This window comes from Dryobates pubescens, chromosome 14 (assembly GCF_014839835.1).
Source record: "Dryobates pubescens isolate bDryPub1 chromosome 14, bDryPub1.pri, whole genome shotgun sequence".
In the NCBI taxonomy this organism is placed as follows: domain Eukaryota; kingdom Metazoa; phylum Chordata; class Aves; order Piciformes; family Picidae; genus Dryobates; species Dryobates pubescens.
Window position 1 is genome coordinate 6,019,848 of NC_071625.1, and position 25,966 is coordinate 6,045,813.

General features: G+C 39.7%; 1 protein-coding gene across 2 annotated transcripts; it reads right to left on the minus strand.

Moving 5' to 3' along the window:
* CPNE3 (copine 3) lies at positions 1–25,945 on the minus strand. Of its 2 annotated transcripts, XM_009910491.2 has the most exons (17): positions 25,864–25,945; positions 25,318–25,432; positions 16,792–16,947; positions 15,928–16,107; positions 14,581–14,655; positions 14,081–14,152; positions 13,533–13,616; positions 11,830–11,919; positions 8,375–8,473; positions 6,447–6,533; positions 5,347–5,406; positions 4,360–4,493; positions 3,882–3,936; positions 3,734–3,785; positions 2,973–3,106; positions 2,366–2,602; positions 1–916 (listed from the first exon to the last, which is right to left on the minus strand). In XM_009910491.2, the coding sequence occupies exons 3-17, from the start codon at positions 16,921–16,923 to the stop codon at positions 806–808; spliced, it is 1,602 nt and encodes a 533-aa protein (XP_009908793.2). In that variant the 5' UTR covers positions 16,924–16,947; positions 25,318–25,432; positions 25,864–25,945; the 3' UTR covers positions 1–805. The 2 variants fall into 2 exon arrangements, with proteins under 2 accessions (XP_009908793.2, XP_054023448.1); XM_054167473.1 differs by lacking the exon at positions 1–916 and having other exon boundaries at positions 2,457–2,574.
* Positions 25,946–25,966: the final 21 nt, after the last annotated feature.

Below are 25,966 nucleotides of genomic sequence, written 5' to 3' on the forward strand. Positions count from 1 at the left end.
ACCAAAACCCACCAAAAAAATCCCACCAAAAGAAAAGCCTAAAGCCTACCCCCAAAGCAAAACCTCAACTAAAAGATAATCTGGAATTCCCAGCCTTTACAGAAGTAGCTTCCAAAGGCCAACAGTATTCTTCTGAGATTCACCCAAGTTATCCCTGCACTACCTTAAGAGAATGTCTGCTATAAAAGTATATATGCTTTAATGACTTGTTTGGCTCGTGTTCACACAGCCCTGAATCCCAGGCACTGGCCAAAGGCTCTGAAGAGGCAAATAGGAGGCAGAGGTGCAAGGAGGGCCTTTGTGCTCTCTTCTGGCACTTGTGTAATTATGAAGCTCCTGTGATAAAAGTCTGTGATGGCAGACACAGAAGCCTGAAGTATTCCAGATTTGTTGCAGCACATACAAACCTTTACCTGTTTGGTGGGGATAACCCTCTTTTTCACTTCAGACTGGTTTTATGATCACTGAGAAACTGCAGTCCCCAGTACTGATCACCACCATAAGTAACTGAACACTCCCACTGGCCGTATTTACCCAACAGACAACTGTTCCAGTTCCAGCTGTTTTCCCCCTTCTCTGTGCATATTCAACTCAAATGAACACCAAATATTAACACAATTACAATCTTGTCCCTCAAAGGGCGGAGTTGGGAAAGCGATTTGCAGGCAAAGCTAAGAGAGGTTACCATACAGGTATAGCTGTACACACACAGGTGTGTATGCATCTATGCAGAAGTATCTCAAGAACCAGCCTGTAGAGACACCAAGTGAAGCGAGGACAGTCTCAGCTCGTCTGCTCAGTCCCTTCACTTTGCAGCAGGATTCTGAGGAGGTTGCAGTTTGTAGGTGCTGAAATAGTTCACCACTTGCTGAGGGACTTCTGCCAGGACACACTGCGCCAGAGCTTCTTTTGGAGACTTATAAAAGAAAGAACAACAGGTTTCAGTTTCTACCAACTCTTAACAGAAATCCTGACAACTAACAAGCACCTCCTCTCTACCAGTCCATTTTAAAGCCTGACATGTTACAGAGGACTTTAGACACTGCCCTTGTGGGACAGATGGAGGCTTCCCTGACATCTTTACCTTCCTGCTCCCATTATCAGGAGCCAGCTGGCTGCCTTGTTCTACTGAGGTAGTAGAAGATGAATATATAAAGAGCCATGGCTGAAGGTACCTCCTGTCACATGAAATACACACATGCCCTGTGCAGACATCAAACCTCACCCCTGTAAACACACTTCCCCTACATGCTGAAGACGACCCTTCAGGGTCATGCCTCATCACCTGCAACCTTGTGCACCGAAGTCTCACCCACAATAACTATGATTACAGAACAGCTGGAGATCCTGGGTTTACTATAGACTAAGCAGCCATGTGAAGAAACAAAGTGCTCCTTTTTCTAGAAACTTAAAGCATTTGGACATAATTTTATACTAAATAACCTACATGCAAGTGCATCATTCATTAAGTATATTTGGTATTTATTTTGCTCTTTCTCCTTGCAGTTTGCCTGAGCTACTCTGAGACTCAAAGAACTTGCATCAAAAGTAAAAATACAAAGACAAAATATGAAGGTATGACTGTTATTATTAACAGTGTTAATACTAAGAAACAAAGAAAAATGGAAACATCTTAGGATAGACATAAAAATATTGCTCCTATTTTCCCCATCCTGAGGAAACAGGGTCATTTTGTTGGGTTTTTTTTTTCCATTCAACTTTTTTCAGCAGTATGACATTATAAGAGAGACTATATTAGCCTGCACATATTTTATTGGCTTCTACAGCAAAGAAAATAAATAAATCAAGGCTCCATTCTTTCCTTGCCAATTTTCAAATACATTTCCTTTAATGAAAATGAAAACTATCACCACTATTGTGCCCACACACAATTTCTCCTGATTACAACCTTCCAGATTGAGCCCTGGATTTTAACACTGCACTAAAATGTGAGACTAATCCACATCTACAAGTGGGTATCCACAATAAAAAACCAGAACAGAACACTTTAACATGAGCACAAAACCACAGTAAGTTCTTCCCTGTGAATGAATAACATCCCCATCTGTTCAATCAAGTCTGAGGCATAATTACAAAGGTCATCATTCCCCTGCAGCAGCTTGCCAGAAACGGGGTGCTGCAACCAGAAATGGAGCTGCTTTGAACATGACTCAGCTCACCTAAAACAAATTCTACAGATGAAGTTTTCTGTCCCTTTTAATGTTTCAGCATTTCATAAAGACTTCTCAGACATCACAGTCTCCTGTCAGAGATGCTGCAAAAGCTTAGGACTACATGTAGGATGTCCCAGGAAAGCCAGCATACCTCTACACTATTTATTAAGCATACCACTAAGATTACTTACATTTTGGAACTTCCTGAATGGTACAAACTGTACAATGTCTCTGACAGCTGCTTCTCCTGATGAGGACCTAAGAACTCCATTGTCACCATCAAGAAACTCCATAGCATCAAAGTCTGCTCCTCCAACACCAACAATGATGATGGACATGGGCAATTTTGAAGCATTGACAATGGCAGTTCGAGTTTGATCAAGGTCTGTTATCACACCATCTGTTATGATCAGAAGTATAAAGTATTGCTGTCAAAACAAAAAGCACCAAGTTACGACAACCAGAAAACACGCAGGCACTCTCCTATATGCAAAGGCTTTAATTAGACTTCAATACCTGTGTAACACTGCAAGAGTTTTGAATAGAAGATACCATAGTAGTGCCATGTTTTTATTAAGTTCACATTTCAACTCTGAAGAGTTTCGGTCCATTCAGGAGAGAATTGTGGTACGCAACCCCCAAAAAAAATCAGTTAGCTTTTAACTTATGTTAAGGGTACCAAACACCACCCAAGGAAGTACTTACAAGCTTAAAAGACAAAAGTAGTATTTAAGTCAGAAGGGGGGGTGGGGGGGGAGAAGGGCAAGAAAAACATACATGCTACCATAAAACACTTACGGATGCTGTTTGCTGCTGCGTAGCTGCAGCAGCAAATCTCGCCACGTGATTTATGATTGGAGAAAAATTGGTTGGCCCGTATAACTGCACTTGAGGGAGACAAGCTCGGTATGCATCGACAATGCCTTGGACTCCTGAAGAACACAAACAGAAGCTATTAAGTTTTTCCTATTAGCTCTGGGACTTGATCTTCCTAAAATACTGTTATTTATGCCATGATGCAAAGATGTAAAACTAAGCATGAAGACGACAAAATAAATGCCCCATGAGCAGTAGAGGCCTTCAGCTTGACCTGTGCTTAACGCACATGCTTACCATGTCTGGCTTTATGTGAAGATAAAGGCTAAATACTGCATGCTCCAGTGAGTGTAACTGAACTACAACAGCTCTCTTCACCTGGCAGCTTGTGGCAGTCATTGTGGTCAGAGTGTGCACGCTGAACTGGCACTAGTAACATCATACTCAAATCAGACACCTCCAACACTAGCAGTGAAGCAGAATGAAGTGGGTTTTCAACATGAAAACTGTTCCCAGCTTACCTCCGCTGTACCCTACACCTCTTGAAACCCCTTCCTTCCAAAGAGAGACTGAATGCTATTTCTAGTAACTAAGAACATGGTTCTAAAATTGTTTATTGGTACAGAACCAAACTCATTATTTAACTGGAACAACATTCTTCACACTTCACTTTTAAGTGGTTTTTAGCCCTTCAATCTCAGGCATTTTATTCTCTAGGTCTGATGTTACTTTTGCAGACTTACCATGACAGAATGGGTTTGATGGGTTAAAATTTAATGGGAACTCATGTGATACCTATCAATACACAAAAGACACAGTCAGGATTGTATATAGTATTTCCTCCTAAGTGCTTCCCCTCGTCTTATGTAGTGCATTTAAATATTCCATTACCTGAAAGGTAGGAGGAATTTGTGCACCAAATCCAAAGGCTGGAAACATCTTATCTCTACAAAAAAGCAATTGTAAAGAAAACAAAGTGAGTGCCTTCCTTTAAATGATGTCATAGTTCAGTATGGTTGATTAATCTGGGATGGTTTTGATCAATAAAAAATGTTGTTTACTAAGCAGTAAGAAGCAAAATTAAATGGAATTTTCACGCACAATGGTGGGGGAAGTATTGTAGGGCCAAAATCAGTCTTTATCAGCAAATTGGCAAGAATGCACTCATTGAAATTAATGTTGCTCTTTACATCAGATGAAAAGCCTTGCTTGCATGCTGTAAACACAAGCACAGTAATTACAAAGTCTTTTTTAGCTCAGAAGTTCCATTCTGATGTATCTGCTGACATCTTCAGCACTGATTCAAGAAACTTACACACAAATCTACATCCATCTAAACAAAACATTTAAACAAAAAACTAACACTTACGTATCATAGTCCTGAATGACCATGCCTACAGACCAAATGGCTGTCAGGTATTCATTCACTCCGTTAGGACTGAGGTAATGCAGAGAGTCTGGAGAGCGAGGGTCACCATTGGAGCCTGTGAAATCTATCCCCACCTGTCAAATGCAACATTTACATCAATTGCTGTTAAAGGTAAAATTATGTTTCTTATCTCTGGCAAAGCCAAAGTGAAAATCGTGAAGGACTGGTAAACAGCAGTTACCAGGACATCTACAAATCAGGCACAACACTTAGATGTAGGTTTCTTAGAATATTAACACTGTTAAAACCATGGCACTCCAAACACAGCAGCAGCTCTGTCAGCTTTTCACTGCTTCCTTTCAGTTACAACTCACAGTAGCTCTTTCAATAGCTTTTATTCTGTATCTTGCCCATACGCACCTTCAGCCTCAGATGTACGACTAGCAAGAAACCAGAGAACCCTAGAGCCAGCTCCTTCTCTAACCTCATTGGGTCTTTCTGCTTTGGTGATGAGGCACTTCAGCAGGGTGAAGACATCTTATTGTGATGTGTGCTGTATTTGGTTCACCAATTACATAACTTAAGGGTCCCAACCCACATGATGGCTTCTGTACATTGCTTTCATTAAGCAAAGGGCCTTGAAAGCCACCATCAAGGGCAAAAGCAAATGGAAACAGAGAGGAAAAAAAAACCCACAACCAAACCTGTACTAAAACAGAACTACAAAATTCTCATTGGTCTCCATCCACACAGCTCTCTAACTACAGAACTTTGTGCCCTAACTAAAGAAAACAATTGTTTCTAAACAAATGGCAAATGGCTTTCCTGCTCCATGCTACACAACCTAAAAAAACCCCAAACAAACCACAAAGCCACCCCAAAACCCCCCAGAAAAACAACAATCAAATGAAGTACACAGGCAACTAATTGCATACTTCAGTTTGTTCTGAAACTCAAAAGCTTCTTTATATGAATGGTTTAACTTACTGTGAAATTCAGCTGACACCCACCCATGATGTAATCAAGGAAGGTGCATTCCACTATGATCTAAAAGGTAATGAAAAAAATTAGATTATTTTTTTTTCTCTTGAATGACAGAAAACCACTAAGTATTACTGCAGCAAATTTGGGCATTACAGATTTGTTATCTTTACCCATGCAAAGCAGAACTCTTACTCTACAGATATCCCCCCCACCCACTACAGTGAAGACTATGTTTATAGCATGTGCTGTCACATGCTCAGCGCATCATGCTTAGGCCTTGTACAAAGTTACAGACAAAGCATCTTCAAAAGCTCTATCATTTACAAAACATATTCTGACAGATTTTAATTCACTATAGAACAGTGCAGTGTCTCAAGAACTGGTAAGCAAATTGGTAAGCAGCCTTTGCCATATAGATGGCAAGACAATTTGAAGGGACAGGGAGGACAGACATGCGATTCAGCTGTCAATCAGTCTCCTTATATGAATCAGAGCCCTTAACCATTTACTATCTGGATCTTCCAAGATATTTGAAAGTTTCTTGATATTTGAAAGATTCAATGATTCTTGGGTGAAGACATAGTATCAGTCAGGGCTGGAAGGGACCACAAGGATTATCTAGTTCCAACCCCTCTGCCATGGGCAGGGACACCTCACACTAGATCAGCCTGGCCAGGTTGGTCTTACACACCTCCAGCGATGGGGCCTCAACCACCTCCCTGGACAATCCATTCCAGGGTTTCACCACTCCCACAGTGAAGAAATTCCTTCTCACATCCAGTCTGAATCTCCCCACCTCCAGCTTCATTCCATTCCCCCTAGTCCTATCACTACCTGATATCCTGAGAAGTTCCTCCCCAGCCTCCCTTTAGATACTGGAAGGCTACAATTAGGTCACCTCAGAGCCTTCTCTTCTCCAGACTGAACAGCCCCAACTCTTTCAGTCTGTCCTCATAGGAGAGGTGCTCCAGCCCTCTGATCATCCTTGTGGCCCTTCTCTGGACACATTCCAGCACATCCATATCCTTCTTGTAATAGGGGCTCCAGAACATATTAGATGTTACAACTGAACACTTGCAAGCAGAGAGCTGTACGTTACTGACCTCACAGTGCTTAACGCTCACAATGCCAGAGTTTTTATAACTCTTTTTCTTCTGTCTTTTCTTTTCATTGATGCATTCAAACTCCACCTGCACAAATGTAAACAAATCCAACAAAAGCACTATAAATAGAATTTATGCAACCATTTTTAAAATTCTCTAGCCCAGGACTGACACTTTGGGCTTGTATTGAAAACGCATTTTATTTTAGCATCAAGCAAAATTAAACCCAGTCTACCCAAAATCAGCAAGAAAAACCTCCACTGTCAAAAGAGCAATCCTCTCTTACAATTACATTTGTTTAGACAACTGTATTTCAACCAAGGAGATTTTCTAATACTTTTTCTCCAAGGTTTCTCCTAAAAGCCTTCTTTTGTTGAAGACATGGTGGGTCAGGCAAAACACCACTGTTCCCAGCAGCTGTGGCAGTAACATACCAAATAAGACCAGATTTGTGCTTTCCAAAATCAGTTACTGAGCCTTCAACAACTAAACCAGTACTCAAACCTCCGAGTGCAATCAACAGCCACCAGGGTTAAGCAGCTCCTGCCATCATACAGTCATAGTGGCACACTGCAGCATGCCTGGTGCATAAGTAGCCTGAGAAGGTATTCCTGACATGCCTTCTGGCTCAGTGCCAGAAACAGCTTCTGTTGCTTTCCTTTAATTATGTTTTAAAGAAGTGATCCTGCAATTAATCTCAAGTGAAACAAAATAGCACTAACAAGGTCAGCACCTGAGAAGACTACATGCCTCTTGTCTACCTTGTTTTCTTTTGCTATTTCACCGCCAGCATCACTTCTGTTTGATGGAAATTGTCTTACAGGGACTTGTTTTTTTGTACCAGGTCAATTTGTGTGGTACTCACTAGTAACAGCCATGAGACAGAACATTTATAATTTTTCAATCACATTTTGTAATCCTCCAATCAGAGCTCACTAACAGCATGTCTGGGAGGAAGATAAACCTTAAGGGAAGGGAAAAAAGTATAAAAAGTCATCAGTTCTCCAGAGAATGAAAGCCACCGTTCTTCAGTCATATGCCCCCTTTACTTCAGTCATATGAGATCAGCTTTCTCAGCAACTAAGAGTCACACCTACCCTCACGCTTGCTAAATTTCAAAGTAGTTCTGCCAAATACCCCACAGGTGCAGCTGTGTGGAAGTGTGGGAGTAACTTGGAGCATATAAAGTCACCCTCACCATAAAGAAGTGTCTTCTTGTGTTGAGGTGGAATCTCTTGTGTTCTAGCTTGTACCCATTCTTCCTTATCCTGTAACTGGGCAACACTAAAAAGAGACCATCACCTTCATCTTGACACCCACCCCTCAGATATTTATAGACATTGATAAGATCCTCTCTCAGCCTTCTTTTCTCCAGACTAGACAGGCCCAGGCCTCTCAGTCTTTCTTCAGAGGAGAGATATTCACATCCTGAAATCATCCTCAAATTCTCCTTTGGACTTTCAAGCAGATCCCTGCCTCTCTTGAATTGGGAAGCCCAAAACTGGACCTAGTAGTCCATGAGTGATCACACCAGGGCAGAGCAGAGGGGAAGGAGAACCTCCCCAGACCTGCCAGACACACTTTTCTTAACGCACCCCAGGATACCTGTGGCCATCTTGGCTACAATGCTCCCTGTTCTTTTTTTGCATTCTGTCTTTTGACACACCAATTTCTGTATTTTGATGACTAGTGGCATTCATTTGCGCTGACAGGTATTTAGATATGCTGTATCAAATACTGTAACCAAGATATTAATCCTGCAAAAGTGGATGCACAACATAAATGTTGAGTCAGCCTCAGCTACAGCACCTCTGTTAAAGTATAGCCTAACACAGCTTCCAAACCTGCAAGTCAAGTGACGTAAGTTTTGCTCCACAATGAGTGAAACCACAAAACCACACAGGCAGCTTAGACTATGCAAGACTTACAGGTGAAGACCGAGATGCTTCCTTGAGTTTTGACATGGTGGTTTGAAAACTTCCTATGAGATCATGAGATCCATCACCATCATAGTCATAGCACTCAACCTACAATGAAGCATCATTCACTGTTAGTAACAGAAACGGCCCTACTGAAGCAATAGCAGAGTTGCATCGTGAAATGACAGATGAAAATTGGTAAAAGCCAACACACTCAGTTTCAGATCAGACCTTCACTGAAGTGAAGGAGAAACAAGAACAGCAAGCAGTGTCAGGTCTCATGAGCAAGTAACATCAATTACATGGAACTGCATTTTTGGAATGAGGACGTGTTGGGAAGAGTTGGAAAACAATGTAGGAGTTTTGATGTCATCATGGATTAAGAGACTTTTTTTTTTGAGGTATTAAAGGAAATTTAACTATCCCTGAGCATCCATCTAAACACTTAGTAAATCAGTTATTCAACTATCATGGGAGTTTTATAAATACACTAATATTCCTTTCTTTATCTTCAAGATAACTCACAATTCTTAAGCATGTGAAAGCAGCTCTAAATCTCCAAACAAGACTTAAACTTCTTATTCCTTTTTTTAACATTGGCAATTTTACACAACCATTACGAGCCACACTCTGTGGTTCTGAATGACAACACAAATTTGTCTTTTCCTGTATTCAATGTTCAGTGCTAAGTTTCACTATTCAATCATCGCATCTTTTCACACCCCAACCCAAAGGTTGGCAGAACAAGTGAAAAACACATTTTTTTCCCCCTTTGAGAACTAGCAGTTTGAGTGAGCATAATTTTACCACTGCTACTTCATAACCCTAGTGCCCTCAATTTTTGTCTTTTAAAAGCTCAGCTTAAAAATACGACCCAACTGCCTTTCTATGTAAAAGATGCCTATTTATCTATAATAACATCTGCTGATTCCATCCACTTCTGGTATTCCATTTGTTTAGCAGAATAGACATGTAAGTTCATTTAATAACTCAAAATACAGAATACAAGTAAAAATAATTTAAATATTAATAATAACATTAATAAATGAAAAGCCATAGTAAGAATCCCCCATCATTTGAAATCAGAGAAAAATTCCGAGTATATATGGCTTAAACCGAGCAGCTATTTTCATGTCTGTATATCCACAATGAAAAAATGGTGCATTTTGCTCAAGAAAATATTTACCTGATTACTTGGCTACTTCATTTAGGAATAAAAAAAAGTAACACAAACAACTTCAACACAAATTTCAGCTTCTGAGAGGAATTAGCTTTCTGACAGCTAATGGTAATGTGGAAGCACAAAATTGCGAGTTCTGCATTGTGCAAAGCATGTCTCTGCTGCAGTTTGCATTACTCCTGTAACATTTTGAATGCAGTGAAATACAGAAATGCATGCACATGGACTGATTATCAACTGAAGTTTCATGGAACCAGGCCCTGACACAACAGGCTAATAAGCTTCTGCTATGAAATGAGAGTTCTTTTGAATACCATAAATTAAGCCAATCAAATACTCAGTGAATGCTTCAGTATCCAAAAGTTAAAACTGAAGACAGTTCCTGAGCCAATAATTTATGATACCTGTTCACAGTTAGCACACTTGTTTTTCCCTAGAGGCAAGAAAGTTTGGGTTTATTTAATGTATTTGATACATCTATGGCAATTTTCAATACTTTGTCCAAACGAGCTAAAAATATTCCTTTTGTTCCATGTATACTCCCCAGACACACAATAGCACTGGGGAAACACACGATAAAACTGCCCATGTATTTTTCCCCAGCAGAATTAGGCATGCTTGCTCCAGATGAAAGTCTCACGTTTTCAACACAGCAGAATTTCACTGACTGCAAACACACTCACATGGAATACAGAAATCAATGCAGAAGATAAATCAGCTTCGTTTGTGCACCGCTGGGGATACACAAACTAAGTGATTGAAGAGGTGAAAAGTCACTCATTACAGAAAAGCTGGCAGGTTTACTTACTCTGACAAATAGCCCATTATGTATTCAACTGTGCACATACAAAAGTGTTAGAAGTACTGCTTAATTCTTCAACAACAACATTGTACATTCTGTCTGCAGTTCAACGTTTGAAGTGCTAGATCCCAGATTTCTAATTGTGACACAATCCTACCGTCTGCCTGCAAAACTAACTCCACTGGAAATAAACCCACACTGCCCTAAAAATAGAAACACACACCTACACAAGACTTCAAAGACCAGACTCTGTTGAAATGATGACATAACTCCACCCAGACACACTTCAACCACTGATGTATAGTTTTTAGTACAGCTGTTTACTGAAAAGGAGAAACAGATTTGCAGGATGTGGAGCTGTCACAGCTCTTCTGAGAAAAAAAGAAGCAGTAAGGAATGCAAAGGAAAACATGCAGAAATAGTAAGCAAAGCAGGTTCTGGGCTTGTAAAGTTTTTCATTAGTCTGCTCTATAATTATGCATTTAAATCCATACAGGTGCTTGTAACACCCAGATCCCTGAGGCTGTTAAGCATCTTCCAGGACTGCCTGAAGTCGTATGACTAATATCTGTTACATGCAGATCGTGCTCCCATTTTTCCTTCCCAGAGGATGAGTAGCAAATATAGTGGTTCATTTCATTTGCTTTGCTTTTGAGTGCTGAAGTATCAGGTTCCCAAAATGTTCCTAACAGTTTATAAATGGCATTTTGAGCAGTAGTTTAGCTTCAATTTGAGCCCTAAAGGGAATTCCTGAAGAAAAATATTAAGAAGTTAAATGTAATTTATACAAGATGAGATTTGAAGGTCTAAGGAGTTAAAGACCAGTTGTGCTTGAGCTGTCACTTCACAGCTGGTTGACTTTCTGATGGAAAATTGGATTTTATCTGAGAAGAAAAAGTTTCTACATCCAGTACCCACAACCCATATACAACCCACCCACATCTGTTACCTCAGCTAGTACATGAAGTGTAATTAATTGTATCAGGTAGTACATGAAGAATTTCATTAGTGTTATCTTTTGCACCAGTAACAAAGTATTACAAGATCCACAACATGGAACAAAGCGTATTCCAGCCTTTACCATGCATTGTTTACTGCACAACGTCTTAACACCACTAACACTGGCTGATGCAACACTACAAATGGATGATTTAAATAAACTGAACTGGACATTTCTAGGTTATCTATGTTCAACTAGTGTCCTAGATATTTCAGCAGTGTAGAATAGAATAGACCAGACCAGGTTGGAAAAGACCTTTGAGATCATCAAGTCCAAAGACCAACTTTCATCAGATACTGAATCACAAACACAAGGTACATTATTTCCTAATGTATCTCTGTGCCTTTCAAATAAGAAGCCTAATACTTTCAATTCAATTTTAAATAAAAAGAAGCAATAACTAGAAGCAGCACATCTTCCATTTACATGTTCTAATTTTTTTTCCAACACATTAATTCATACACACATTTTATAAACATTACCTTGATTGCTTTATCCATGTCACTGTAACACAGGGAATTGAGAGAGATTTTGAAGGGCCTCCAAACAGGATTCAGGTTGTTTTTAATTACCTATTAAAGGAAAAAAAAATAATTAAGGAAAATAGAAGAGCAATGTTCACAAGAGTGGAAAGGAGTCACTGAAATGGGTCATACTTTCATGCCATGACTTGTGTAATCAAAGCCACGCTGATTAACGCTGCCATCAATTGCTTCTGGCAATTCAAATCTTAACATATAAGATAAAAATAAATTAAGCAAACTTAATATGCAATAGTATTGTCCAAAAGAGATGGTATCTTCCAACTCCACATTCTTCTAGACTGCACTGTGACCTATTATATCATTCAGCTACTACACTGAAAAAAATTAAATTCATATTTACATGAATATTGGCCTTGTTGCTTGGGTTTTTGTAAGCACACAAATATACACATGAACATCTACATATATGTGACTTACCAAAAAACATGTGGAAAATTTGCACTGGATTTCTACACATCAATGCTTTGGAGATTACAATTCATTCCAGCCTATACTTGCTCTGAAATGCCACTTATGGAAAAGTTCCCTCAGGAAATTTCAGCTAAGCTGAAAGTGCATGAGGATGAAAGATGTCTCAAGCTGAAAGCTAAATAAGTGATATTTAAGAACAATACTGAAGGATCTTCAGGATTAGTCAGCTGGAAAGTATCTGTAAAATACCCAATACGCCAAATAATCTTTTAAAGCTCAAGAAACTACCCATGACAAGCAATCCTTAAATAACAGTACTTCATACTAGCAAAACTTAAGACTTTAGGCACTGTAGGAGTGCACAGGAAAATCTCCCTTTTGAAAATGAAAACAGTAAACCATAGTTAGCAACATCAAAAGTGTTTTAAAATCTGCAACAAACAATTAAACCTCCATCCAGTTCTAGGCTGGAACAGAAAATTCTGGATTCATTACCAAAATTGACCAAAATCTTCACAGAAAAGATACATTTTAAATGAAAGAACCATCTTGTGAGAGAAACTGTTTCACAAACCTGACACACAAAACAAAAGGATTTATACTATTTCAACATCCGTGCTTCCTTAAAATTAACATGGTCCCCACTTCAATTTACACAGTACCTCAGTTATGCCTAGGGCTTGAGCTTCCACTACAGTGAGACCTTTTGAACCTACTCTTTCCCTGCCAATTGCTGCCACAGGATCTCTGCACCCCATCCTGGGTGAAAAGCTGCTGCTGCTGAAGCATATTTTCCTTCACTCAGCATTATCCTTGACTTGCCCTTGCTATGCAAGCATTCAGTGTAATTACTCTCACTAATGAATGGTACATGTAGGTGACACTGACATTAGAACTGCAGTCACAGAAATGCCCAAGTTCTATCCTCTGAGGAGCACTGAGATCCTGGGGGGGTGTGCAGTATCTTCCCAAAACATGTTCATTCTTTCTTCTAGATTGCAGAAAGTTTAAATAGAAAGTATTTTTCCGATTTATTCCATCCTATTTTAAAATAAGAGACAAGCTTCTTTGTCCAGAAAATCAGTGGAAGAGGTGAGGTGATTTCTTACTCGTCTGCATACCAACTACCAGACCACGCTCTTCTTTCCGTAAGGAAATATACCCCCTAATGCTGTGACACACTGGAAATCAAATAACCTTACTCTCTAAGTTGACTGAAAATATCCTACCTCTGTTCTGTGAACCATCACCCAGTTTCCATCCCCAGTCTGCTTGTGGAATTCCAGATAAGGATCTGACTTTCCAAAAAAATCCTGTATTTAAAGAACACGTAATTATTCCAGAACAGCTTGTGCCATGAATGTCATTAAATGCCAGTTAAGACACACTCAGATTAACAAAAGCTAAACTAAAAATCCAGGGAACAAAAGTTTTAGATGAGGAAACACAAATCTGCTTATATTACAACCTGCAAAAGACAGAAATAAAATGGGACATGGCTGTCAGTTAAGGACAGAAGTTGTTTAGTGTACACACAAAATATCTGACATTCACATAAAATAATACATATACTAGTAGGTACTGAGATGGCTAGGTAGGGAATGAAGAATTTCATCCAGTTACTCTGAAGGAGTCTTTCTAAATTTTCTTTTATAGTGCAAGAAAAATTTTAATGGATTTAATTTTATTTCAGCAAAAAAATTAAAAAAGAAAATTTAATGCTGAGAAGGTTCTGATGTTGCTACTTGATCAAAGAAACAGCAATCACTTCAAATACCTTGTTGTCCAGTTTCCTTGCTTCCACTTCCAATACAACCACCCGGTTATCCTTCACTTCCTCTGCTGTAATCTAGATAGGCAAACAAAATCAAACACTTTTTTATTCAAGAACTACATAGTTTTCTCAGATTTGCAACACTCCTATTAAAAAATACAATGTTTACTCACAAATGGAGCATTGAAAAATGGGATGGGGTGGAGGGAGGAACAATTTGATTTGACAGAGAGATTCACTAGATGAAACTGACAGTGTTGCCCAAATAGTGATAGGTTGGATGCCCTGATTATTTTGGATGGATGCAATGAGACTTGCAGATGGAGAAAGCAGCCTGTTTTCTTCTTGAATGACAAAGAATTGTCAGTGGAGTGGAAAAATCAACACTTGGAAGATACTTTTTACAGCACTGTAGATTAGACACACTGTGTTAAAGGAAGCAGCTAACAAAACAATAAAAGTAAGCCACAACAATATTTAAGGCTAAATGCTGTAGGTCTTACCACAATACTTCCTTTTCCAGCAGGTCTGCCATTTTTAAGTAGTAAGGGTTTTGTTAGAGTCCTGCTAGAAACTATCTGCCAAGACAAAATTTGAGTATCAAGCATTAATAGTGTAACTTCATGGATTTTCGAAGGAATGAAATGAGAGTGTGAGCTATTTTCACTTCAGGAATTTCTCCTTTATCATGAAGATGACAGCATTTCATTTATTTCTAAGAGGCATGGGGAAGTAAGTAGGTAATACCTGATACACTTCAAAAGTTTTAAAACTATATGCAGAGGACCCTCTGTTTCAGGAGAAATATGAAATAAAATGTCTTCTAGTAACATGATGCATATACACAGACAAACATAACACTTGAAGTTCCAAGCTCAAACTGTTGTTAAGTTTTTCCATACACACCATTCAAATATATGCAAGCCATTTTACATACAAGGCTTCAAAAAGAGTTTTAGATGCCGTGTTTGTCACAAAAACAAACATAAGCCTCCTCCCTGCAGTGTTTCTACTTGATTTTATTTTATCCTCTTGAGAGAATGCTTTCTCAGGAATGTCTACTCATTCTACAGGTCCTTCTTTAAGAATGAATAATTAATTTTAAATTGATACTGAATTTCATTTCACAATGCTTCTCTCTTCATAACACACAATAAAAATACTTTATACACAGAGGAAGAAAAATCCCAAGACGACTCTCCTGAGAAGTGCATTTGAAAGATCTATTAAAAAGAACAAGCTAGAAAGAAGCTGCCTGGCTGTGATAGCACCAACAGCAGAATTTGACAGGGAAAAGGGAGTGCAATTAACAGCAGGCAGAACCAAAGCTACTGCTTGCCCCGAGTGGAAAGCAAATTACAAGGTTAATGTGGCCTTTGCGAACACACTTAGGTGGCTAAGCACCAATACTCTTTTTATGGGGCATTAAAATAGGAATTTGAGTATTGGAGTAAATAGCAACTACCGCTCTGTGCTCCCTGACAGTCACTTTCAGACAGCAACCTGGACAGTCACCATGCTAGAGGGCATGTACACAGATTCACAGATTACACTGGGTTGGAAAAGGACCCTCAAGGGTCATCTTGTACAACACCCCTGCATCCGACTAGACCAGGCTGCCCAGGGCCACATCAAACCTGATCTTGAATGTCTGGGCATCATTTTGAGACCTTTACAAAGAAAATACACACTGAACTGAGGCTTGAGAAAAACAAACAAAGGAAATTTCAGTCAACTTGAGAGTATACATAGTACTCCTACTATACACAAACATAGCGAGAAGGCAAAAGTGTTTCATGATTTACAGTAACTTACGCTTTCTCAGTTCTACGGGAAATCTGCATACTTACTTGTCCCAGTGTACATTCAAATTCTCCTAAGAAGTCATCATCACTCAGATCAAAGGTTTTGTTATCTATGTCATATATTCCAAATTTAAGCTTCTGAACAAGCTCAAAATAGTAGTCGATCATGAATTTCTTGGCAAACTTTGGGTTCAAGGAGTTCTTAACTCTTTCTGTGCGATCAACCTGCAGTTAGAAAGTTATCATTTAAGCTGGTATTTCACCAACCACACATGCACTCAAACCAAGTAATATACTAGCAATGACTTTACTATAAAGTACAAAGCCAGATCTTCCTCCACACTTTTCATCAAATAAATAACCACATTACAATACAAAACCCATTGCTGAAAATCAAGGTATTTTAGGACCTCTTTTCCTTTGCTCCCTGGATAGAGTATGTTTCTGCATAGGGAAGATAAACATCAAAATGGTATATCAACAAATCATCATAGAATGGTTCTGATTGGAAGGGATCTTAAAGATCATCTGGTTCCAAACCCCCTGTCACGAGCAAAGACCCTAGGCTGCTAAAGACTGCATCCAATCTGGCTCATCCAATCCAGGGTGAGACCTTAGTTTTGGAGAACTCTATTTACAAAAGCACACATAAGCAGTTAGAAGACTTACTCTGCTGGTCCACACATGGCTGCAGGAATGATGCTGAAAGCCTGACAGGTAGAAGTACTTATTAGACACTATTAGTATGCATCCTACTATAACACTACTACAGATATAACCTCAAAGTATTCAGAGGTGCTTTACATAATTAAACTGGTATAAATAAAAATCATACACTCCAAAGCTTTAAAAGGTCCAACACTTTTTGACTGTTTCTTCAGCAAATTCATGAGAAGGATCACACAGTACCTCATACCACTGCTGACCACTTGTGTTCTGGAGAAGCACACACAGCGGGTCTGACTTGGAACCAACATCTTTATCCAAGAGATTGGTGCAGGAAATTGTTAGCTCCACCTTCGTAACACACTGGGCTGCCATTTGTTAAGCTAGAAAGCAGCAGGACTGAAAAGCAAACAATGGGATTGTCAGGTGGTCAGAAGCAAAAACTGAGGCTTCGAATGCAAATTCCAAGACTCAAGATGTACCAATATTACAGTATTAGTGTCATGTTCTTGGCTGAAGCCATGAATATGGCAGAATAGGAAGAGGAGTTTAAGCGGGTAACAAGCATTGGTGATCTTGCTCTAGGAAATCTTCAAAAACAACTGCAGTTTTTAATAATAGGGATACATAATTTTGAAGTCCAGTAACAACTGAGGATTAGGAGGAAGTGCTCTTTCTGAAGGTTCATTTCAAAAAAAAAAGAACAACTGGAAGCTTTCTCACATTTCCTCTTAAGTTTCTCAACCATTCTCTGCTGGAACTGAGAAATACCAGTCAGCATTACAAACCTACCAAAACAAATTAATTATCTGTTACAAATCTCATGCTGGGATAATACACATTTGCAAGCCCAATTAGGTCTGAGCAGCAGATATTTTTTTATACTTAAAAACCCCTCTGTAAATATACTCCTCAGGAATACAGCTGGTCATTTCTAACACCTCTTTGCGAGCTGAGCGTTGACAGTACAACTACCCTTGACTAAGAAACTGAAAGTTCCAAATCTTTCCACAAGCAGATATTTTGGGAGTTCTCAAAGCCCCTCTAACTTCAGGCTCTCCTTCTCTACAGGAAGTCCACAGTCTAGTATCCCTCTGGATTAATTCATACTGAACATGTACACTGAAGAAGGAAGGAAAGGTATCTGCTTCTATCTAGCCAGCCCACTCACATTATACATTTACTTGAACATGAACTATGCTTAAGCCAAGCCAGCTCTCTTCCTTGCACTGCAAGCACATGACCTCAGGTAAAAAGGAACTCTTTTTAGAGGTAAAAAGGGAAAGGAAGATGGAAAAGAGGAATGATGAATTGAAAACAGAAGAAACAGAACACTGTAGTCTGGAGGCTTCCTGTATTCCACTAAGGCACACCTCACACATTGTCACCTCATCTGTGTTTTGCTGTCTTAAGAGATGGACCTTTTGGAGATTGAAGTAAACATAAGTTGTCTGTAAAGGAACCACACAAACATCTACACACACATTTTCTAAGATAAACATGGAAATCCTCCTACACCTTTGAAACACCTCAGTGTGACTCCATCTTTGAGTATCTTTTGCTCCCATAACTTTAAAGTTTCAGTCATCATCCTTGAGGGAAAGAAACACACACACAAAAACACCATAGAAAAAAAAGGAAACTCTAAGTTCTCAATCTTTAAATTGTTTTTGCATCAATGTTTTTTCTAAGCTTAGAAAAAACAGATATACTAAAGCAACCTGATCCTTGTTCCCTGGTTGCTTTTTTATACTAGTATTTTCCATTTCCTATTGCTTTCCTGGCTGCCAGACAAAGCTCATTAACAGTCAGTGGCTTTGCCCACAGAATCCAGTGCAGACCAGTATGCAACTCCTTAACGACTGTTTCCAGAAAAACAGCTTTCTGTCCACTGACAAAATGATACTCTAATACCAACTGATGCTGCAACAGCAAGTAAAAAGGGTTTTCTTGAACTTGAATAGAATTCAGACTTCAACTAAGACATACTTCTCAAAACATTTGACATTGTCTTGCTCTAACTTCCCTGAAACTTGTTGTTAGGAGTCCCTGGAAGGACTTGTGGCCACATTTTTCCGTTGTTAAAGTACCATTTCCAAAATTGCTGGTAAACAGACAGTAGCCAGTCAGTCTAAAAATCTGCACAGCTTTTTCTCATGTATGTGTGTGGGCATGTCCCTCTTCTCTTACATCACAAGTACTTTCACACATGAATATGCCCGTTCTGTTATTCCCTCGCCTCCTCCACATGTCACTGACATTCCCACTATTCAACTCATGGGGAAAGACCAAATTTAGCAAATGAGGTATTGGGCAAAAAGTATCCTTTAACACACAAAGGAAGAATAAAAAAAGCTGCTTCCCCTCCCTGGAATGCAAATGCTCTTCAGATGTAATAATCACATCCATATCAGATAAAAGACAACTTACAACAAGAATGTGTATTCCTTTCTAGTGAAGGATACTCAGCTTGAAACCCAGATACAAAAGCAAAACTTTCCAAATCCTGAAACAGTTCTTTACTCTCTGCAATTTCCAGTTGTGCAAAATAATGCAAGGCATTTTCCTCAGAGGCTTTGAGTATCTTAGGAAGTGTCATTTGTATAATGCGTTAGAGAGGTCTGTAATACTTCTAATGCATTTCAAGAAACAATTTTGCTATTGTACTTGGAAAAAAAAAAACAACATAATTATCTGTAATACCACAAGATTGGTAAGTTTTACAGTAAGTAGTTGTTTACAACCTTATTTTTAATGACATTCTAAACATTTAAAGTTAGTAAACTACTTATTGGTGAAAAGTCGTCCTATTTCATTAATCCAAAACAGTATTTATGGTAGTGAAATTCAGGACGTAGACAACAGAGACTGCAGTCATTACAGACCTTGTGGAGGGTACACAGATGCCTCACTTGTGGGAGCTCAGAAGTCTTTTAAATAGGAGTAGCTGTTGGAGCTCTGCATATGCTGCAAACCCCCTCACCGTCAGGAAGACTTACACAGGCTCCACTCAATTCCCTTCACCTCTGAAAACTTATGTTAGCCAAAAATCTCCAAACCAGGAAGGTAGGTGGCAGGATTCCTAAAGATGATAAACACCCCCTTGGGCCACAGCCACTATCAGGTAAGAAAGAACACTCTTTCTGAAGACTTGATGGGATAGAGGCTGGTAAAGTGCAGTCTCTTCAGGATGGTGGAAACAAGGAATCATTACCTCTTGAAATGCCACTCTACCACTGGGCAGGGAAATCAAATGCAAAATATTCTAGAAACAAGACTGGGTCACTTGCACATTTAGGATTCTTTTATGGACAGATGATAGTGCTTGGGTGCTGGTATGATAAGCCTTGACTGCCAGTAAGATAGATCATATAACAAGAGACTTACTTATTCAAGTAGTTGCCGTTATGAAATTAATAATGTTCCACATTGGCCAAATACAACTAAACTCTCTGCTTTTCTCAAGCTACCAACTGTTTGTCATCCATGCAGGGTACGCCATAAAGTGAGGTAAAGCACACTAGAATGAGGTCAACAAGAGGAAGCCCAACAGCCCTTTTTATAGGAAGAGCTTTTATGTCTGCAGGAGCCCATCAAGCTTTTTAAAATACACCAATAATTGTGGACAAGAGATGACTGAAAATTACTGCATAAACTGTACAGCAGAACCTTGGACATCCAGACTCTGAACTGCAGCAATGTGCAATCACTTGGTTCCTGATCTGATAGCACATCTAGTCTACTCGAGGGTATGATTAGGTCAACTAAGTATATCACACGAGTCCTTCTGCTTGAACTGTCCTTACCAAAGCAAAACTGTAAGTAAAGGACTAGTCAGGTCTTGCAGTTCTGCTGATCATAGTATTATTGGAATTCCAGTAATGATTCTGTTGAAGGTAAGTGGCATGCACCAAATAACCCAGACAATGTCTGCTTTCCAACAGAAATTGTAAACATGGCATTCTACTGGAAAGGCACAGATCCATCATCAGAATAATCTTCTAACAGAGCACTTGGGAACTGTCAGACTGCAGCAATCCTGTCACTGCTGCCATACCAGAAGCGAATACAGGCTTGCCCAGACAGCCTTTCAAACTACAATGGTATGATCATAACTACAGGTCCTTCTAAATTTGACAAGCAGAAATACACAACCACAAGAGGACAAAAAGACTAATGAAGTGGTACTGCTCTAGTTGGGCTTTGCATCACTGCCTTTAGCGACAAGTCTCAAATCTGGTCTCATGTAAGCTATTGCTTACATTTCCCAGTTCCTATGAACTACTAATGGCAATAAAAAAGCCTGGTTTATAGTTACCTCAGGGCCTAGATGGACACGGGAAACAAACAGCAAGGGAAACATTTTGGAGCTTGCTAACAAAGTCTGTTCCTGATAAACTAATCTTCTAGGTACAATGGTAGAGATAATCATCTTATGCACACTGTGTGCCAGACTGAAGAAGGCAGTACTGTACACAAGCAGTGCTCCAAACCTTCTTGGATCATTATATATTTCCCAGGAACATGGGCAGGCAACAAGGAAATAAATTAATTATTTAGACTGAAAACTAAAGACTTGAACCAAGCCTAAACCTGAAACAATGCATATGAACCTTTACTGTTCTGAACATTCACTGCATGCAATTGTTCAGTCTCTGCTCCTTCAGACAGAACTAAGACTCCATTTTTTGTGGTATAGATCTCTAGTCCTATACTACTTAGAATCTCTTCTGTTGCACCTCAGACTAAGCAGTAACAGCACTTTCACAGCAGCCTTTCACAAGAAGGGCTTCAGTGAAGAGCTGGCAAAAAGAGAAAACAAAATGTAAATTAAGCTGCAACACAACATCCATCTGACAAGATAACCTCTTCAATCCATGTCAGCACAGTTTTCTAGCATCTCATTGTAATAGTTGCATATGCAGAAAATGGCAATGTACTTCCAGAACCACAGCTGCTGCAAGGATCTGACAACGAAATTATGACCAAGGGACGCTTCTTTCCACTGCTGCAGCTAGTAGCAACATGATTTCTTGTCATCATGCAGTATATGTACATAAAAGTGTATTTTAAGAAACCTGAGGATAACCCTTCAGTTCTCAGGGAAACAGACCACCTCACAGGAACTGATATTTCATATGAAGTTACAAAGGCAAAGACTGCTTCATAGCCTGATTTCATCACTGCACTTGAAAATTAGACACTTTTATAAATCCAAATTCTGGCTCCTTTTCCCCCCTCACTCTTTACAGGCAACACAGCTGATAAAACTGCCCTGTGGCATGTGCTGATGTGCCAACAAGTTGAGTAACAGATACAGCTCAAAGTAACATCTCAATTTGAATGTTTCTGTATTTGAAGAACCAAACAAAATGTTGAGAGTAAACTGTTTCTTCTCATATTGACTATTTAGGAAGCATGAAGGAATTATGTCATTCTTAACTGCACAAGAGAGATTATGCTGATATAAACCTAATAACCACAGAACTCGTTTTGCTGGGGATTATGCTCAACAAAAAGTAAGAGCTTGTATTTAAAACACATGATACATGAGTGTTTGAGAAGGAAGACATTGTTTTCTCTATGTAACATGAATCATCTACTTACACAAGCTTAATCATACTTAAGCAGTTCAAATATTTACCTACTGAACTGGTAGCACACCAGTGTAACAAGTCAGGCAACTACTTGTATATAGTTCCTTAAAAAAATCTGTATTAAATGGCATTGCTAAATATTTTCTTTTTTAAAGAAGTCAAAAAAGTCCCACTGCACATACAAGAAACTATTAATTTGATTCCTAGGACACCAGTTCAACAGATGACCTAGAAACAGTAATTTCTAAGTATCCTGCGTTCTTTTGATCCAAGTGAGCTAAACTATAAAAGTACTATTGAAAAAAAGACTTGAGAAAAACAGATGTTTTGACATCAGCATTTAGTTGTTCCAAGCAGAGAGCATTCAATAAGGGGGAAAAAAACACCCTGTTTCCTGTAAATATGTTTCATCAAAATATTTTTGTATCAATTACACATCTAGCAATTGTAGTTTATAATGTTTATTCTTCATTGCAGTTTCTCTGTGTATAGCCTCTGCCTGACTCTACATAATTAACATTATCCAGAATAAAGAAAACCCTGTATCCTACTAAAAAGATACAAATGATCACATTTTAGACAAATCCTTCTAAGGGTCCATTTCAAGTCTGGCATGGTATGAGACTTCACTGGTAAAAATACCACTTCTTAAAAATGAGTTTATGGTACCTTACCTCAGAGGTCTGCCTCTGATATTCTCAGCTTCAAAAGTAGGATTAACGTGTGAAATGAAATTCAAACCAAGAATTGTTATGTCCCTGTATCAATGGAAATAACAGGGTCCGATGCATATACGTTGAGGAACTACAGCTCCTCCCCAAAAAAAACAACCAGCCTAACAGTTCTATGTGTCCATGACAGCAGCACTGTAAACAAGACTTATGGGAAACTCAGAGCCTTTGTTAGAGAATAAAGTACAATACAACCTAGATACTTTTAAAGTGCAGTGAGAAAAGACATTCAGGATTTTAAGAACAAATATCAGAGTACCTTCTTTATTCTATTCATTTAATGCTTTTTTTCCCCAATACTGTGATAGAGTTTTAAAGCAAGCACAGCAACCTCCCAGTGTGATTTATGCTCCAAGAAAGCTGTGCCTTCCTAAGCTGCTGAAGGCTGCCCAAGAAAAATCCATAAAATCACAATGATCCAGCATATCATTTTGTATCTCAGCACAAACAATAACACTAACTTCAAGCTGCCAATCATAAAATTACACTTCACTATGGCTCAGATGTACTTCAAACCTTCCTATAGGAAAACCCAAAGCTCTCCAGTCAGCCATCCTCCAATTCTGTATCCTAGCAGCTCTTTGCATTGTGTTCACTCTGCCTAGCAGGCATTCTACACACTCTGCATATACACAGGCAGCGGTTCTGAACACAGGCTCACAGTAATCATGCTGTCTCCTGGATTACTGCATACATGCTAATCACCTACCGTGAGGACTTCATAATAACACTCCTGGGTGGGAGAAGCACCAGAAGCAAGTCGCCACCACCAGAACTAATTCAACTGGTTCCCAATTGTGCCTCAGATAAAGCACTGAGTGAACATGCAAACGTGCAGGATGAGAAGGATCTTCTTTCAACACAAAAAAACGGGAAGTAGGAAGGAAGTCATCCAAACCATTAAGATTACTTCCTAAACAGCAGCTTGGACCCAGTATAGTAGCCCAGACCCACAACTTCTACGTTCAGAAATCCTTCAAATGCTTAGTGTCATTTTCAAGTCCCTGAGCAATAGTGTCTCTTCTAAAGCAGTAGTAAAGATAAACCAAATAAATTAAACACAAAACAGTGAAAAGCACCAAAATCCCACTTGCCATTTACCTGTTTTCACAAACCCCAATTTCAAATGTGATGCTTTATTAATTTTAGCCTAAATGATCCAAGAATAGAAGTAACTTTGTTTGGTTTAACAGGAAATGCTACACATAAATACTAACTTAATTGTGCATTATTTAGGTTGGAAGAGCACCCTGACTTTCACTGAAAAAATAAACAAAATTAACAAAGAAGAAAACAAACCAACCAACCCCACAAAAAAAACCCAGAACCACCTATCTTTCTACTTGACTTTGTCCCTAAAGGTATTTTCTAAAGGAAACAACAGTAATGACAGCATCTGATTCTTAATCAGAGAAATGTGGAGGGGGAGAATTCAACTCTCCCCCAGCTGATAACATTAGCCTATCCATGGAATGGATAGTTTAGTTTTATTACACCTAGAAGAAGCATCTTTGGTGTTATTTCTACTACTATGGCTTCCTTCTAGCCTTATTCTGGACAAACATTAATGCCTTGGGCATAACACAAGGCTACAAAAATACTGTGGTACAGCACCACTACCTTGGAATTCTGGCATTTAACAATGGCTTAGTGATTCAGCCTACATAAAACAGACTCTTACTTTCAACGGCTAAACTAAAATTAGTCTAACAGTCACATATAATAGCTTGTATAGATTAACTCTGAGACACTTAACACAAACATGCTTGCTGGAAAAAACCACCACCTTCTTCCCAACACCATAACAGAAAAACAAAAAGATCTCTGTCTGGCTCTTCTTGTTCCTCTACACATCTTTCTTGCTTACTTTTTTCTTCTAAAGCCTGTGGGTGTTCTTTTAAACATCTGACCTCTGTGACTACACATCTATGAAGTTAAAAACTTCAGCCGAAAAAAATAAAACTTAACAATTAAATCTGGGATTACGTTTGACTCAAATCACTTCTATTAAACCAACATTTTTGGTAGTTATCACAGTAGTATTTTAACTTGAACTTTGAGGGACATAGAACTCCCAATAAAATAAGCGTAGGTTTTGGAGGTGAGGTGACGCATATTACCTAGAGGATACTTCGTGCACTTTGAAGATACAAGTATGGACGTGAAAGTGGTTTCGTATTTTAACTCTTCCCTAGTGGAAGAGCAAATGATGACATCGTACGTGTCCGCTGAAGTTTGTCTAGCACGTATCTTACAACTACAGTGAAGCACGACAAAACAACCACCCACTCGAAGAGCAGCTCTAGAAGAGCAGCGCATATTATTTTTAGGAAGGACACTAGCTTCTAGCAGGACCCTTTCTCAGGGCGAGGGTGCTTGTCTGAGCAGGATTACACCGCCCCAGAGACCAGTACTTCAGCGTTCTACCCCACAGTTTCTACCTCATCCAGTTGCGCTATTTGAGGGCCGCCGAAACAGACAAAGATTCCTCGAGCTTCGCCGAAGCTTCCCTGCAGGAAGTTGCCTGTGCTTGGGTGCAGGAAGCGGGCCCGCCACCTAAGGGGGTATTTCATAAGAGAGAACAGTTAGGGTAAGCCACCGCCCGCGGCGCCTGCTCCAGCCCTGCCTGCCAGCCCCAGCCCTGCCTGCCAGCCCCAGCCGTCCCTCCGTTGTATGAGGCGGCAGCCCACTCCTGAAGGAGAGAAGCGCCTGAGGCGGGAGCAGCTAGAAGGAACGCACGGAGCGCACCCAGGCAAGCAGCGCGGAAGGCATCAATTCCCTTTTCTCAGGTCGCAAGAAGCACAAACCCCGTGGCAAACGCTGTAGCGCACGGACTGCCTCTGAGATGTGGGAAGGCGACGGGGCCCCGTCCCCCAAGCACTCTGCCTAGCCAGCGACCAATGCCCCGTCCTGAACAGCGGCACAGCGAACGCCGCTGCCCTACAGGCAGCCACTGTCCCCTTACCCTAGGGCCGGACCCCTCTCACCTGCAGGCGATAGAGGTGCGCAACCTCCGGACCTCTGGCGCCCGCGGCGGCCACACCCACGGCAACCGGGGGCGCCCCGCCCCAGGTCCGCCGCGGGCAATGG